We start from the raw sequence: 16,352 nt of genomic DNA, 5'->3' as shown, positions 1-16,352 counted from the left end.
ACTGAACCCATAAAAACCACGAACTACGTCCAGGCGTATGAACCCATAAAACCACGCTCGCGAGTACCAAGAACAAAATATGTGCACACGACACACTTCAACCCAAAACGTTTATAAAGCAACGCAGCAACCTCCACCGGCAGAGTGAGCCTCTAGAGTTCAACTAGATCACATCTTGCTGCTTTTTTATCAAAACACCGCCCATCAAAACACCGCTCACATCAAAACACCACCGCACATCAAAAGACCGCCTTCTTGAGTTTCTTCTTCCAACAACGCGATTATACATAAATTTTCGTTCGATAAACGCCGAAACATTTTTGCTGACTTGTATTCTGACGCGTAGCTACGAACGCACGTGTATGCAACTGTGAGACAACTGTGTTGGTAATGCACAACTGTTTATTTCAGCAGCCGGGGAGGAAGTCAATGCCAGTGAAGCACTAGCCAACCAATGGTTTTACAGTCGGTACTGCATATAACCGCCACTGCATACAGTTAGTTACGGTTCGGTGATTATTCCGCAAAAAGCGATCTCGCGCACGTCTCTAAAATCTCGATCACAGAACATCTGGCACCCAAAAACTCGAAATATTGTACTAACGCGAACTCGAGTGCCAGATATTCCGTATTCGTGATTTTTGTAGTAACGATAGACGTGCGCGCGATCGCAATTTGCGCAATAATCCGTTTACCGGCAATTACGCACGTAACTGCATTTGTACAAACATGCACAGGGTCTCTTCTATCCAGTACCACTACACGACACAAACATGCTTGAATAACATCAGTTTGTGTTTGACGACGATGTGTTCGCTTTGACTACTCTTGTCTTGGTTTTTTAAATAAAAATACGAAAGAAGAAACGTAGCATGTAGTGTAAAGACTGGTTTGTGAAAAGAAAAACATTTTCTTATACTAACTTACTGAGAGAATTGAAATTTTGCACAAACTTGTTCTATCACGCTTGCGCTGGCATTTTTTCTATGTACAAGCATGCAGATGAAAATTCAAACAAGCTTCAAGCCGCTAGTATACTTATATGTAGTCAAAATGCTTGCGCAAAATAATGGTACATACGCTCAAGCATGCTTGTACAAAATGATTGATCATGCATGCAGTTACATGTGTAAATACCTTGACGAAGCATTGCACCCTGCACTCACCCACGCATATTTATGTGCACTAAACAAGAACCCCAACTTCATGTCGTGAAGAGGAGGCATTATTTGTATCAACAAACTTGGAAGCAAATTTACATCTTATGGCCCTTCTTGACGTTGGGCTAACTTCGTGATACAAATGAAGGAGAGGGGATATTGAAATATGATGTATGTAATTTAAAGAGAGGGATAAAATTGTTGCTATGAAATGTGACAGTGGCTGTTAAAAATTCCCAAAATTGTAAAAAATTATTGATGCCTACCCTTTATGATATGTATTGATTTTAAACATGTATTTTTACTGTGCAATTAATAGTTAATTAACATATGTATTGCGTGGAATCACATCTAACGAAAGTGTATTTCACTATTTTTACTGTGCAGCTTTTAAATGATTAGCAAACAAATACGTTTATAATGAAACTGTGATATTAAATTAATTTGAAAAATATCCGACAATTTCGTTGGATACATTGGAGAAGATTTACTTGCATAAAAAAAAAGTATACTTTCATATCGCTTTTACTAGCGCGAATCCTAAGACAATGATTAGATATATGTATACTTTGGCGAGTAAAATAAAAATCCTGTATTTTAATTGAGTACTAAATAAGAAGTTCTTCGAATCTCTTAAACGTACATAAGATTTAGACGTGTACATTTTAATTAAATCATAAACATCATTATTGAAAATTGCGTCGATTTTATTCACATTTTATTATAATTAAGTCAAACAAATAAATTATAAAAGAAAATATCACATGTAAACTCAAATTCACTTATGAATAGTTGTTATTATAAAACGAATTACTTTTATCCACGAAATTATTCGAAAGCATTGTTTTTATTTCTTGTAGATTCGCATAGAAAAAAAATTAAAAACAATAATCATTTGTTTTAAAAATTATCCATTTACGTTTTCATTCGTTTCGAAATACGTACTACATTTTGTATTGTATAATTATTATAATATTGTATCACCCAATATATTGTTATGTACAAACATTAGGCAATAATCATTAAATCAATACGTATAAGAAAGTGGACCGTTGTATAGATCATACACGGTAGCGACTTGCTCGACGGCAACAGGACTCATGAAATCTAAAATCAAGAAATTTATTAATATTAATAATTTATGTACAGACCATCAAATTAAATCATTAGAAATATATAATTATTAGACTACCATGCTGTAATATACTAGCTGCCGCGGCTTCTACTTCTTGTTCCATGGTAGGCTCCTTTTCTTGTTTTTTCTAAAATAAAAATAACAATAAATTATTACATACATATATAATTATTACTACAATATGTATGTAATTCGACTAGATATCATTTCGCTTTGGGGTTTCAAAGCTCAACATAATCAATAAATCAGTAGAGCGTAAATCGGCCAATTAATATATGTATTGTCGATAAGATACGCATAGTTATATTATAATTAAAACACGCTGCTACAGCTAAATTGATTATACGATTTTCATAAGCGCAGATATTGTGAAATATAATCATTTTTTATAATTTTTATATAAAAAATGGGTAAGATTGGTTACGATTTCGCTGTAATATTATAGAAGGCAAATTCTTTCTGTAACATTGATAGCACTTAGCGGGTGTGAGGGGGGCTAGGGGCCATGTAACTCAAAAGCCGTGTTATAAGAAAAGAAAATTAAATTTGACTACTTAAATACATTTAAATAACTCCTTCGTGAAGTTTATTGAGTTTTCAAAAAAACATTCAATGCCCCTCCCCCCCTCCCGCAAAGATTAAACCCAAGTGAACCACTGATCGAAAGCATTATAAATGTGTAATTATGATATTATGTACTGATAATGATTACATGTGCAGCTAATTGTCTGTCGAGGGCACTAGGAGTAGCCACTGTCCAAAGGTGTCCAGCTCCCCTAGATGCTTTTGCTCCTTTGCGAAAATGAGGACTTATGGACAGATTGTGGCGCACTGAATTTTTCCAACGATCATCATATGGTTTGAAAAATGGAAATCGTTCCCTGAAAGAAAGATCAAATAAAAATAACATCGAACGTTACAGATGAATCAACTGGGGATAGACAAGAAGGAAAGTGAAAATATAGAGAGGGTTGCGACTGAACAGGGGTCGCGTACCGCCTGGTACCGACATCTCCATTTATTGACTGGTCTTCTACTACTCTATTGCGCCACATTTATAATATTTACATACATATATCCATGTATCTATAATATAATATAAATCTGATTCATAATACGTAATGTTTTCAACGACAATCGGATTTAACAATCGGAAAGCAGATACATTAAATTTTTCTTAAGTTGAATTAAAATCAAACTTACACACTCAACGAAATTTGTTTTTAGATTATTTTAAGTTAAATACATAGAATAAAGTAAAAAAAATAATTATCTACATATTTATATGTGTGTACATAACTTGGAAATACTATTTTTACACAAAAAAAAACCGGAAATACATACATAGTTCAGATCGAAATATTGAAATCACCTATAAATGCAGTACATATTATATTATTAATTTTAAAAAATTAAAACTTATAGAGTGAAGTTGTCTGAACGCGATTTCAAACATTAATAGTATTTTGATAGAATGGTGATTAATAAATATTTAATCTTGTTGCCAAGCAATAGCTATGGTAAAAATTACAAGTTTGCAAATAAACAGCAAACAAAATATTTACATCGCTCACTGCAACTAATGCAACTGAAAGATTCATAAAGTTTATAAAAAAACAATTAAATAAATTACGATATCCACTGGTATATTCCAGAGACGGTGAGCTCTCCTTTTTCTCTCAAAGCCAATTCTATAAGTTTCGTATAAGTGTATGGAGGTTTGGTTTGTGTAACAACAGTAGGACTGGAGCATGGAACTGATTTTGCGTTTTTATTTCCAAATGTGACATTGTCTTTTCGTTTATTCGGCGTGGATTCTTCGCCATAGCTATCGATGATGTCGTCCAATCTGAAGTTTAGCAGCCACGACAAATTGATACAATCGTCGGAGTCAGTTTGCGTTGTCGGTTCAGGGTAGTTCGGAAAAATCCCTTCCTGAGAATGTATCACTTGCGTAGGGCTTCCTTCAGGTTGCTCAACATAGATTTCTGCTAAAAGTTCACCATCGTCGCACCACACTTTGTTGTCATCCATTTCTTGCTGCTCGGTTTGCCAATTATCGACGATAACAATGTCATACACTTCACTGGCGATTTCCACCTCGTTTTCCAGTGCATCTTGGAAGTGATAGCTGGATAATTTTTCGTCATTTTCCGGATAATCTGGAAGGATCATCGTATCCATATCTTCCTTTTGTCACAATTTTTATGTCAATTTCTTTTTTTTTTATATACGTTTACGTTCCACTTAAAATAATTACAATGAGTTTTTCTTATTTTATTTTTTATGACATCTTTTGTTTTTCATTTTATTTTCAAAATTCAATACATCACAATAATTAATGTTAATGTCGCTTAATGCTTTGAGGGAGAGATTTTGAAAGCGCGACGAAGTATCCCGAACCAAAGTTAGCGCTTGTATGACTGGCGATGGCGGCACTATGTTCCTCATGTTTATTAATTCCTCCCCTCTCTGAGCGTTTTGCTGTGGTATCACCGAATCGCATCGGCCAACTAAAATCTAAAAAATATCTCTATGAAGACGTATATGTATATGTATATGTAAATTAATTAAATAAAGTATCTATAAAAGTTATAATAAGAGATTGGTGTAATAGTATCTTTGTATTAATATTATATTAATTAATAGCTCACGTCGCGTTGCAAAGTGAAAATAATTAAAAAAATATTTAAATTTATTTTTGTTATAAATAAGTACGAGCAATGTTCATATCAACTGATAAACATATTGTATAACGAGTAATTTCTTATTATATGATTTTAAATTATAAGTAAAATGTTTAAATTGCACTTAATTGGTGTGTTCTGGTCAAAACCGATTGTTTCTTCCGTCTCATACTTTTTTATTCTCATTTTTCTCATTGATTTATTTGGCACCCCGACAACTCAGCGTCGAGCTTTCGGCGCAGACAATTCGGCGCACGGACAACTCAGCGCACGGACAATTAATTGTGAAATCAATTTTTTCAAAGAATTTTAAATGCTTTTTCGAAAATAATTACTATATTAAAATTGTCGGCAATATCTACATAATAATTTCATAATACGGGAATAAATTGATTTCATAATCTTTATGCCTATATCAGAGTTTCTAAAACTTTTTCTGCAATGGAACACTTCGTAAACCCGGAAATTTTAACGGAACACTTATTTTTTAGTTCCTAATAGTAAAAATAAAAAAAAAATGTTATTAAAACACATTATTTATTACTAATTATTTTTAAATATAAAACTATAATATAATGTTAACATAAAAATATGAATAAATAAAGCACTTAATGACTTTGATGATTTTGAGTCAATGTATTGCATATCGTTCAGTCTGTCTGGTGATTGTCGAGCGCTTGCACTAAACCCATCTTCTTGATATCAGGCACAATATTGGTAAGTTGCATTCTAATTTCTAGTGTGGCTTCAAGCCTTTTCCTGCACTTTGACTTCGTTGCAGCATAATTAGAAAATCCCGCTTCGCACAAATAAGTTGTAGAAAATGGAAATGAAACAATAATAGCAAGTTTTGAAAAATTGAGGTACTCTTTTGACGAACTCACACAAAAATCATTTTAAAGGCTGATCTTTGTATTTTTCTTTCAAATGAGAGTCATTAATTAAATCAATTAGATTTTCATAGTCACTTGCCCTTAAGCCTACTGGTTTAGCTGTCACGGAAAATGGATTCCGAACCCAGGAGTCGTCCTTACTAGTGTTCGGAAAATATTGCAAACGAGTTGTCTTCAAGTTATGTAGGTGTTCTTACTCTCGCCTTGCCTCTTCTTACTTTCACTTATTACATTTTTTTTTATAATTGTGCCGGTTATTATTAAAGTGAAATAAGTCATTTAAGGTACCAAAAATACCATTATTATACAAGCTAATCGAAAAATTCCACTAGTACAGGAAATATTATATCCACAAAGCTGAGAATCATAAAGTACAAATATATTTTTATGTAGTATCAAAATAATTTTTAAAACAAATTTACGTAAATGTCCAATTATCTCAAATGCTACATGCCTTATTCCACTATCATAATAACCGGAACATAAATATGTAGTTAGGAATATGAAAAGTGGACTTAAAAACTAATTGTTGAATTTAATCATCTTCATTCTCACTCTAAATTTCATTATCTCAGTTACTATATTTATCTACAATGCTAATTTGGTGCAAAAGTTTCTTACTTTATAAAATTCTAAACATGAAATATTTTTGTAATTATATACTACCATTGAAGTAGAATGGGTAGAAGCGCTCTTAGCTTACAAAAATGTTGCTACAAAAACTCCGTTCAAACGGAGATTTCGGCTGTTTTGCTCAGTTGATTGTTAAACTCTGTAGCAGTAGGATCTCTTTGAAATAGGCTCTACTAGTGAAATTGTGTGGTAGTATTAGTTCGACAAAGTCCGAACATCTGTATGTGCCCGTGCGTCCCTGAACGTCAAGGGACGATAAGGGACGATCACTTCCACAATTTTTTTTCCTCACTCTTTTGTCTCTCTTCTGACTTTCCGTCTCTCTCTTCGATGGCTCGCTTTTAAGCGATACTTTTGTTAGGAATGACTATTCTATACATTATACTTCAATGTATACTACGCTTAAAATACCTCGGACAGTGGAAATTTTCAATTTATTTCATTCTTTAGTCCACTGTCCGCTGATCATGGAAAATATTCTAATAAAAGTAAATACGAGTATATACTCAGTATTGCCAGGTTGCCTCGCCTCTCCTACGTCATATCTTGTGAGAGAAAATATGGTTCGGTGATTACTAGTCAAATGTGAACCAGCCTGGCAAACATAATAATATTATATGCTGCTGTTGGCAAAGTAAACGTAGAAGTGTCACCAGTTTTAGCGGGAAACTTGCCATGGCGATGGAGAATGGAGCGAGTCTTACAATGAATGGAGTGAATGGTGAGCATGGAAATCAGAAGTTGGAGCACCAAGAACTACAATATCTTAGATTGGTCCAGCAAATTATCAACACAGGTATTCTCCTTCAATTGTACATACTTCACATTGTCTCAAAATATACAACTCATCCAGTCTCAAAAACCGTCTACATTATTTTTTAACAAATCCCGAATGATTCTTTACTAGCGGTTGTAAAACAAACTGAGTCGATTTAAACTTCTCGATTTTGTATCACGTTTATTTTCGTATTGTATTTAATTCTGATTTGATTTACACGCGCGGTCTATTATATTCTTATTATTGTATAGGATTCATGTCACATTTGAATCAATTTACAGGTACTAAAAGACCAGATAGAACGGGTGTCGGAACCCTGTCGTCATTCGGCACTCAAAGCCGTTGGAATTTGGAAAATGGTCAATTGCCATTATTGACTACAAAACGAGTCTTTGTACGTGGCGTTCTGGAGGAACTTTTATGGATTATAAGTGGAAGCACTAATGCTAATGTACTGAAGGAAAAAGGAATACATATTTGGGACGGTAATAGCTCGAGGGAATTTTTGGATAGCATCGGATTTACAGACAGAGAAGAAGGTAAAATTTTCATAGTGTAGTATATAAATTCAAGTGCTCGAGTTATACATTTTTATTGATCAACCTTCAGGAGATTTGGGGCCTGTCTATGGTTTTCAATGGCGTCACTTTGGTGCAGAATATAAAGGAATGCACGTAGATTACACTGGTCAAGGCGTAGACCAACTACTGAATATCATAGATATGATCAAGTATTCATATTTTTTACTTATTACTTGCATGAATATGTTTTATACTCACTCATAGATATTTTCTTTTAAATATTAAAGGAACCGTCCAGAAGATCGACGCTTAGTTTTATGTTCATGGGATGCTAAATCATTACCCTTAATGGCTCTGCCTCCGTGTCACTGTTTAGCTCAGTTTTATGTGGCAAATGGCCGTCTATCGTGTCAACTATATCAAAGAAGTGCTGATCTAGGACTTGGAGTACCTTTTAACATAGCATCATATTCCTTATTGATACACATGATGGCCCGAGTTACCAGCTTACAGGTAATTATTCAGTTATTTTCGTTCATTGTTGACTGAATTGCTCCATTAACTCACTTGCTACTGTCATCAAGTATACAAGAATATGTGAAACAGCAAACTTTAAACAATTGTAAAAATTACTTTGTAGGCTGGAGAGTTCATTCACACTTTGGGTGATGCGCATGTATATCTCAATCATGTTGAACCATTGAAGCAACAAATCACTCGAGAGCCTCGTCCTTTTCCCCATTTGTCGTTTTCGTCAGATGCACCTACAGATGATATCACAGCATTCAAATATGAACACTTCATAGTTTCAGATTACAAACCTCACCCAAAAATTGATATGGAAATGGCTGTTTGATACACATTTTCCTTTAGATTTTTCATACTTTTCATGTGCTTTCTTACTTGCAACATTTTTGATTCATCCTATTCAATAAATGCTTATGAAATATGTCGGTTTTTTTTATTATATTATTTTAAGCTGATTAAATTGTTGAAATTTGTTAGAAGGTATTTATGTAAATTAAAAAAAATAATGAATCAGAAAATTTATTTACAATTGCATATTTAAACATATAATAGTGTACATTTTATCCATACATACATATGTATTATATGGTAAACGGATTATTTCGCACATGCCAATCATTGCCATGAAAATCGCGAATACGAAATATCTGGAACTCGAATTCTCGTTAGTATAATAGTTGGTGTGGGTAGCTCTCGATGAGTAAAATTTTTAGTTGCCAGACGTTCCGTGATCGAGATTTTAGTGACGTGCGCGAGATCGCTTTGTGCGTAATAATCACCGAACCGTATTATATACATATATGGACAAGTAATTTTGTTCAATGTATTTGTTCAATTGATATTTAAATTTTGCATCAAAAGAATACATATAAATGCATTAACAGATTTTTAATCTACACATAAAAGGGTGTGCAAGTTTTCATTTTTAATGAAACGATAATTGAAAAATATTGGTGATCAATTAAACCACATAAAACATTCGTTAGGAAGTACAATAAAGGGACAATTATTAGACATTTAACTAGAAATAAGGTACTTCATTTTACTTTTTATCACATTTTCAGTTTGCTATTTAATTATAGTTCATATTTCATCAATTAAATCAAAATAATATATAAATAAAGAGTTTAATAATAACATTAAGTAGAAAATTAAATATAAGTATATATTGATAAAATTTTATATTAAAAATTTTAAAGCATTGAAAAGATAAAAATTGCGATTTGTGATAATAAAATTTATATACATATACATGAAATTTTAAAAAATTATTTGATATAATAAATCAAATAAGTTAAATAAAAATATAGTGTCTGGATCACAGTTCTTTGTCCAAGAGTTTCATAAATTGAATATTACTTTCAACTTGTTTAAAACGCTAATTCCAACGACCAAATAACACTAATAATTATTTACATTGTAAATTTAAAGGCGATGAATTTCATTGTACAATCATTAGTATTAAGACACTCACTATCAAAGAATTTGTTAACACATGTTGTCATCTGTACTCATATCTGTCGGACACTGGAATAGAAATGCAAGTATTAATAAAATAAATTATTTAAATCTCGTCTGTTTTATTGTAATGCCCCCTCCTGAATTGTTGGCTGAGTTTCGACAAAAGACCACAATCACAAACGTGAAGGGACATTTAAGTATATTTTTTAATTTTTAGAAAATGTATGTAAACAGCATGTACTGGGGGGGGGGGGGGTTCCAAATAACTGGAAAATTTTCGGTGAAGTAACCGATAAACCAATATTTTTGGAATTGAAAGTATTGTGGCATTATGATAAATTTAAAAATTAATAACATCGATGCGGATGATTATAGTTATTGGTGAGTTACTTATAAGCAGAAAGTAACTAAAGCATTTTATTAAATAAATAATGCAATCCAAAAAACTATATGATTACAATTTAGAAATTACTTTAGGTCACATTACATATTGAAACACAAAAATTGGGTAAACTCATGAAAAAAATTATGTCAAGTAGAATTAAATGTTGATTTTATGATTTCTGAATCAGTTGTATTTTTACATCTGAATAGTCTGAAATACAGATTTGCGAATAATATGGTAGAGGATTTAGAAGCATACATTTGAATTGAGCTTAAATTATGTGTTTTTGGTATTGATTTATTCTTAACTCAACAGACTTTTTACAAAAAAGGTATTATTTAAAATATTGAGTTTCAAGCATACATTCCATAGATATCATAACAGAATATCTTTATCCAAAATATCGGTAAATAAATGAAAAAAAATTCTATGGTTTAAAGCTTGACTTTCAAAGTATTCCAAAATAATAATATTCAGAAAAGATCCTCAGACATCGAAATTATCTGTTTTTAGCGCGTAACATACTTCTCAAATTGAATCTTTGATTTAAATTTAAATTATCTATAATTTAGATATTGTTTATTGCGTGAAAATATATTGAAATGAATATATTTTATATAAAATTGAATACAGAAAGACTGATCTGATAATTTATATGGTTGAAGACAACTGTAAAGATGCTGTACTCCAATTTTCAATTAAATTAAAAAAAAAGAAAGTTTGTTATTTCAGTCATTTAATTTATGGTTTTTGGTGATTTTGAAAAGAGGCAGTTTCACCAGTTTACTCGTTTTTGAAACCTTAGTATATACTGTACTCCGGGACGGGTGGTTTGTACCAATGATCTTACAGTTCATCCAGACTATGCTAACATGACAAACATCAACATATCATTCATGGAATTTAATTTAAAGTGTAATAAAAACTGTACTCTTTGCGTAGGTCCATCGTTCCTGGCGAATTTCGACACTCATAATCAATCCTTTTATTACTTTAGTGATTACACATTCAGGGTTGACGAAGGGGGGGTAAGTTCCAGGGCTCGAACTACTTGAGCGGGCCAGTGTTGGGACGTCCAATTAGCCGATATTGATATTTTATACTATTCTATACTAGCTGAATTACCCGGCTTCGCTCGGTATTTGAAATATAAACCGCTTAAACATGACTAATCTAATAGTAAACATTTTATTAAAAATAAAATTTTTAAAAATTAATAAAAAAAATCATTTTTTTTTGCCTTCTATGGCTTCGTTCTCGGCCCCCCTGAGCCTTTTGCCCTCTAGGGCTTCGCCCTCAGTGCCCCCCTGAGCCTTTACCTCCTAAGGCTTCGCTCTCGGCGCCCCCCTGAGCCTTTGCCTTCTAGGGCTTCGCCCTCGGCACCCCCCTGAGCCTTTACCTTCTAGGGCTTCGCCCTCGGCGCCCCCTGAGCTTTTGACGTCTAGGGCTTCGCCCTCGGCGCCCCCTGAGCCTTTGCCCTTTAAAAAAAAAATCGAATCATTTGTTTGATGACGGCAGCGCCCCATTAGCTATTGCTATTGCCGTTTAGGGCTTCGCCCCTCTGCGCCCCCCTGAACTATTGCCGTTTAGGGCTTCGCCCCTCTGCGTCCCCATGAGCAATTGCCGTTTAGGGCTTCGCCCCTCTGCGCCCCCATGAGCAATTGCTGTTTAGGGCTTCACCCGAAAAATCGAATCGGCGTCTATGAATCGAAAAAATAAATAAATCGGATCATTTGTTCGATGACGTCACCAATCTACGGACGACGAACCAAGGATACATACATATGTATATACAAAGTCTCTTTCCAAATTATATATTAGATATAACATGTATTTATTTAATGCTTTAAGGTTTATTATTTTTCTAGTAGATAGATTTTTCGTATATTAAAAATATATATCTATAAGATTTTCTTTAAGTTTTTCAAGGCCCGAAATTATTTTTTCCCAAGCCCCGGAATTCCTCTCGGCAGCTCTGTATACATGTGGGCTTTTGCGAAATCGTGAGGAATAACCGATATTTCGGTTTTTTAAATAGACCTTATTTTATTGTTTTTAATTTTCATACATTTGAAAAAGATATTTCCCAGGGCAAAGGAATTTTCAAAAGTCAACTTAATGAAAATTCGTAATGGACTTTTAAGTGTTAATGGTTAACTTTGTTATAATATGTATAAAAGAATATTACAAATTCATAAATCTTTATACCTCTTGTGAAATTTGTTGAGCACCATTTTCAACGGCTATCATTATTTTCAAAGAATCTGCAAAAAATAAATTTTAATCCAAAAATTACCATTGAATATAAAAAAATTGATGCAATTATAAAGAATTATAGTATATATTATCAAAATATGGTGAATATTACCTCCAAACGTTAATCCGTCAATTGTAGAAAGGTGGTACGGTTGACAATATAATCCTATTGCAGAAGGTGCAGTGAAATTTACCTCCAATACTCCAGTATCACCAGGATTTAAAGTCGCAATTGCTTTAGTGTTAATAAAGAAAGGTTCAGGTACGGTTGACGCAAGTAAAACGCAACCTTCAGGCCATACATTTTCACCGTTGTTCGTCACTTTCCACTTCCACTCTAAACTGAAATTGAAAGCACGAATATATCAAATTACAGTAGAGCTCATTCATTTATCAGTAATCGCTTGTAATATTTATCTAGGAATTCATCATTTTTTCGGCATTCTAAAGCATTATTCGAATATACGATCATAAACGTCTTTAGTTTCATAGTATGCTTGCAATTTAGTGAGCAAATTTCGAAATATCCCCGGGTAGCACATCTATCAGTATATAGAACGATGTTTAACATATTAAATCAAAGATTCTACATGTTAGAAATAAGGAAAACTATCATGCTGTGTTGATCTATATACATATGTATGTATACAGAAAGTGTTATTTTTATTCGAGCCGCTAGAAAGTTGTACTTGTGTATGGAGGTTGTAATATCCCAGTATGAAATCAAATCTAGCTGACTGATACCAACAGCGTGTTTTTCTTCTTGTTCCTGAGTCAAATGAAATGAAGTACATATAATTCCTAATATGAGAAAACCACAATAATATATAGGGTGTTAAAATATATTTATATATTTTCTAGCGATGGAAAATGAACGAAATACATAAAGAATTGTCATGGCACATATTATACCCGATTTCAATTGAGCTTGGCGGTGGGCCTACTTTAGATCTCGATTCCTATTGGCCGACGAGTTTTGTTATGAACGGATTTTTATAGATCAGAGCATTTTGGTCGATCCCATGCCTGAGGGTCGTGACTTTCCCGTCTTTTGACTTCATTATCTTCCAGCCCTCTCGACGCCTTGCAGTTTTTACAGAGGCAGCCTTGACCTGGTCACTGATATTCCTTTCCCCTGAATGTTTCCTAGAACGACTAATTTTCCAGGCTGTCAGCCTTCAGCTCTTGTAGTATGGAGGCATTGGGTCTTGTCACTGTCCAGGGGATTCTAAGTATCCATCGATCAATAGGAATCACACATTTTTCATTGCAATGCGAAGAAAACTGAAATGAGAGCAGTGTTATAAAATAAAAAGAGAAGAGAGTGCGAACTTTTGATTGGGTTGAACGGGCAGAACGGAGCTGTGAGCAGAGTCGTCGAGAACTCGCATGCAAAGAGGCGAGTGGGTGTCGGGGGGCGGCAGAGGCAACGGGGGCGGCAAAGGCAGCGGCAGAGGCAAGGGCAAAGGCAGCGGCAGCGGCAAGGGTCCGTACGTGTCCAGGTAGCAGCACACGGCCGCCTGCAGATCCCTGGAATGGAAAGAGACGTGAGCGGGGAATGGGGAATGGGGAATGTGAGCATGTGAATGTTGTGGATCTCACCAGTCTGTCATGTCTAGGAAGAAGGCGGCCGTGTCGGTGGAGAGCGCGTGGCCCAGGAGAGCCCGCATCCGCGAGACCAGCTCTCCGCGCTCGCACACGTTCATGCGCCCGAATTCTCTCCATAGGCTCACGTCCATTTTCGCTCTCGACTTTGTTGTTCTCCTCTTCTTCGTTCGGCCCGATCACTTCCACTTCCACTTCCACTTCAACACTCGCCTGCGATCGACACAACACAAAAACAAACCCGCACAGCTACCAACCTACAATCACGCTCATTCTCGTCATCGTTATTACATTTCAATATTGAGAACTTTGTGACCCTTTAGTGAAATTTAAACTGATTATAATTTATCATTTTGCTGATGACTCTGGCGCTAACATTACAGCCTATTTCGACGTTGATCGAGTCGTGGCAAAAAAAACGCCATCACAAACGTGGTAAACGGATTATTGCGCAAATTGCGATCGCGCGCACGACAATCGTTGCCACAAAAATCGCAAATACGGAATATATATATCTGGCATGCGAGTTCTCGTTAGTACAATATTTCGCATATTGATGGAGTTATTGGGTGCCAGATGTTTCGTGATCGAGATTTTAGTGACGTACGCGAGATCGCGTTTTGCGAAATAATCCATTTACCCCCACAAACGTATAGTGTAAGGTTATCTATTTTTTAATGTATAATAAACGATTTTCAATGAAACAAATATAAATACAATAAATATATATATTTAAATTAAGAATATTTTGCAACGTTATGCACATTTTTAAGAAATTCATCGCAATTTTCTATTTGTTGCATGAAGTCTTCGCAAGTATTATACTTGAAATTGCACTTTATTATAACCATTGCTTTTGCGATATCAATATTCATCTGCTGTCCACAAATTATTGATGTTATTTTTTGTTGGTGTTTTTTCATTATTCTATTGAAGTTTTTCAAAGTTTACGTATTTTTTCTAATATAAAATTTCGTCAAATAATTCATTCTACAGTACTAGATATTAGTTTTCAGGCAAATATTTCTTTATGAAAACTATTGTTTCTTCTACGTTGTTCCAATCTACTTGACGTTTCAAAGTAATACATTTAAAATCAGTAATTTCCTTAAATTGTTTACCCAATTTTCTAGATGTGAAACAATATTCGTATTAAAATTCATAATTTGTTTAATAAACCATTTTTTCCATTTCCATTTTCAATTAGATTGATTAAAATAGTCTTTGAACATGGTGGTATAAATGTAGAATTGATTATATATTTAAATTTAAAACAATGTTTAAAATACAAAGATAAAATATCACCGAAAACACTCCAGGGGTGATTTTTGGGACTGGGGATGCTGGGTGTATTTTCGCCCTAAGACGCATGCAGTATAGACGCGGCAAATTCCATTGCCGCGTCTGAAGAAGAAGATGCGCAGCTCTGGCAAAAGGCAATTCTGACGCGCAGTGTCCCGCCACTCGTAGTGCGTTCTATTTTATAGAATTACATACAAACAATATTTGGCCGCGCTGCGTCGCTGTAGTGCAGTGCCGCCAAGTGCGGTCTAAGCTTTAGAATTTGTGTAAAATGCGGCGTAAACTCCCACACTGACTCTGCATTTGCAGTCATGTCGTCCTTTGAGGATGACGAAGACGAGGAGTCATTGTCGGTCGTGTCGAATTCATTCAAAAGTTGTGTCTCCGAATTTGCACAATTTTGAACGTGTGTGATGGATGATTCCCTACAATACAAAAGATACTCAGTAATGTTACCGAGTTGTAAAATTAAAAGACTTTAAAAATTAAAAGAAAAGGTAGTTTAAATTTAATGAATGAAAAGTGATATATATTAAATGCAGTAGGCACACAATAAGCACAGTAAAATCAGAGAACATTAAAAATTAAAACGTTTATACTCGCTATCAATGAGCCGATGAGAATTACGAGAGTGAAAATAGACGCGAAGCGTGTATAAAATATTTGTTATACAGTTGGAAAACACGATTAGTAGAACAATAATTATAGGAATATAGCTGTAATCAGGGCTTTTACCAAAGAAATTCGAATCTAAATTTCACCCGAGACGGGTGAAATATGGATGTATTTCCATATTTTACGCGGGTGAGATATGGAAATATTCATCCATATTTCTTCATACGGACACCACATTTTATCATTTTGGCCAATTATATACGCACGAATATTGTTACGTCCAATTGCTTTTGATACATTAAAAATATTGTGAAAAAGGGTGCCGGAACGGCGTTCTACCGCGTTCTTAAAAAAAATTCCTGACTATAATTTACATTCAAAATATTTATTTAG

General features: G+C 34.2%; 3 protein-coding genes across 3 annotated transcripts; 1 reads left to right on the top strand and 2 right to left on the bottom strand.

Moving 5' to 3' along the window:
* Positions 1–1,847: 1,847 nt before the first annotated feature.
* Positions 1,848–4,720, bottom strand: LOC143909729 (fork head domain transcription factor slp1-like). Its single transcript, XM_077427859.1, has 4 exons — positions 3,929–4,720; positions 3,008–3,176; positions 2,353–2,422; positions 1,848–2,267 (listed from the first exon to the last, which is right to left on the bottom strand). Exons 1-4 carry the CDS (start codon positions 4,477–4,479, stop codon positions 2,188–2,190), a joined length of 870 nt encoding a protein of 289 aa, XP_077283985.1. The 5' UTR covers positions 4,480–4,720; the 3' UTR covers positions 1,848–2,187.
* Positions 4,721–7,016: 2,296 nt separating this feature from the next.
* Positions 7,017–8,758, top strand: Ts (Thymidylate synthase). Its single transcript, XM_077446708.1, has 5 exons — positions 7,017–7,304; positions 7,568–7,825; positions 7,896–8,016; positions 8,095–8,320; positions 8,448–8,758. Exons 1-5 carry the CDS (start codon positions 7,184–7,186, stop codon positions 8,661–8,663), a joined length of 942 nt encoding a protein of 313 aa, XP_077302834.1. The 5' UTR covers positions 7,017–7,183; the 3' UTR covers positions 8,664–8,758.
* An 81-nt stretch (positions 8,759–8,839) lies between these two features.
* LOC143909937 (protein ILRUN) lies at positions 8,840–14,273 on the bottom strand. The gene is made up of 5 exons (XM_077428256.1): positions 14,040–14,273; positions 13,770–13,967; positions 12,550–12,779; positions 12,390–12,445; positions 8,840–9,862 (listed from the first exon to the last, which is right to left on the bottom strand). The coding sequence occupies exons 1-5, from the start codon at positions 14,174–14,176 to the stop codon at positions 9,824–9,826; spliced, it is 660 nt and encodes a 219-aa protein (XP_077284382.1). The 5' UTR covers positions 14,177–14,273; the 3' UTR covers positions 8,840–9,823.
* Positions 14,274–16,352: the final 2,079 nt, after the last annotated feature.

This window comes from Arctopsyche grandis, chromosome 3, assembly GCF_051622035.1.
Source record: "Arctopsyche grandis isolate Sample6627 chromosome 3, ASM5162203v2, whole genome shotgun sequence".
Classification (NCBI taxonomy): domain Eukaryota; kingdom Metazoa; phylum Arthropoda; class Insecta; order Trichoptera; family Hydropsychidae; genus Arctopsyche; species Arctopsyche grandis.
This window is presented reverse-complemented; position numbering and strand designations above follow the sequence as displayed.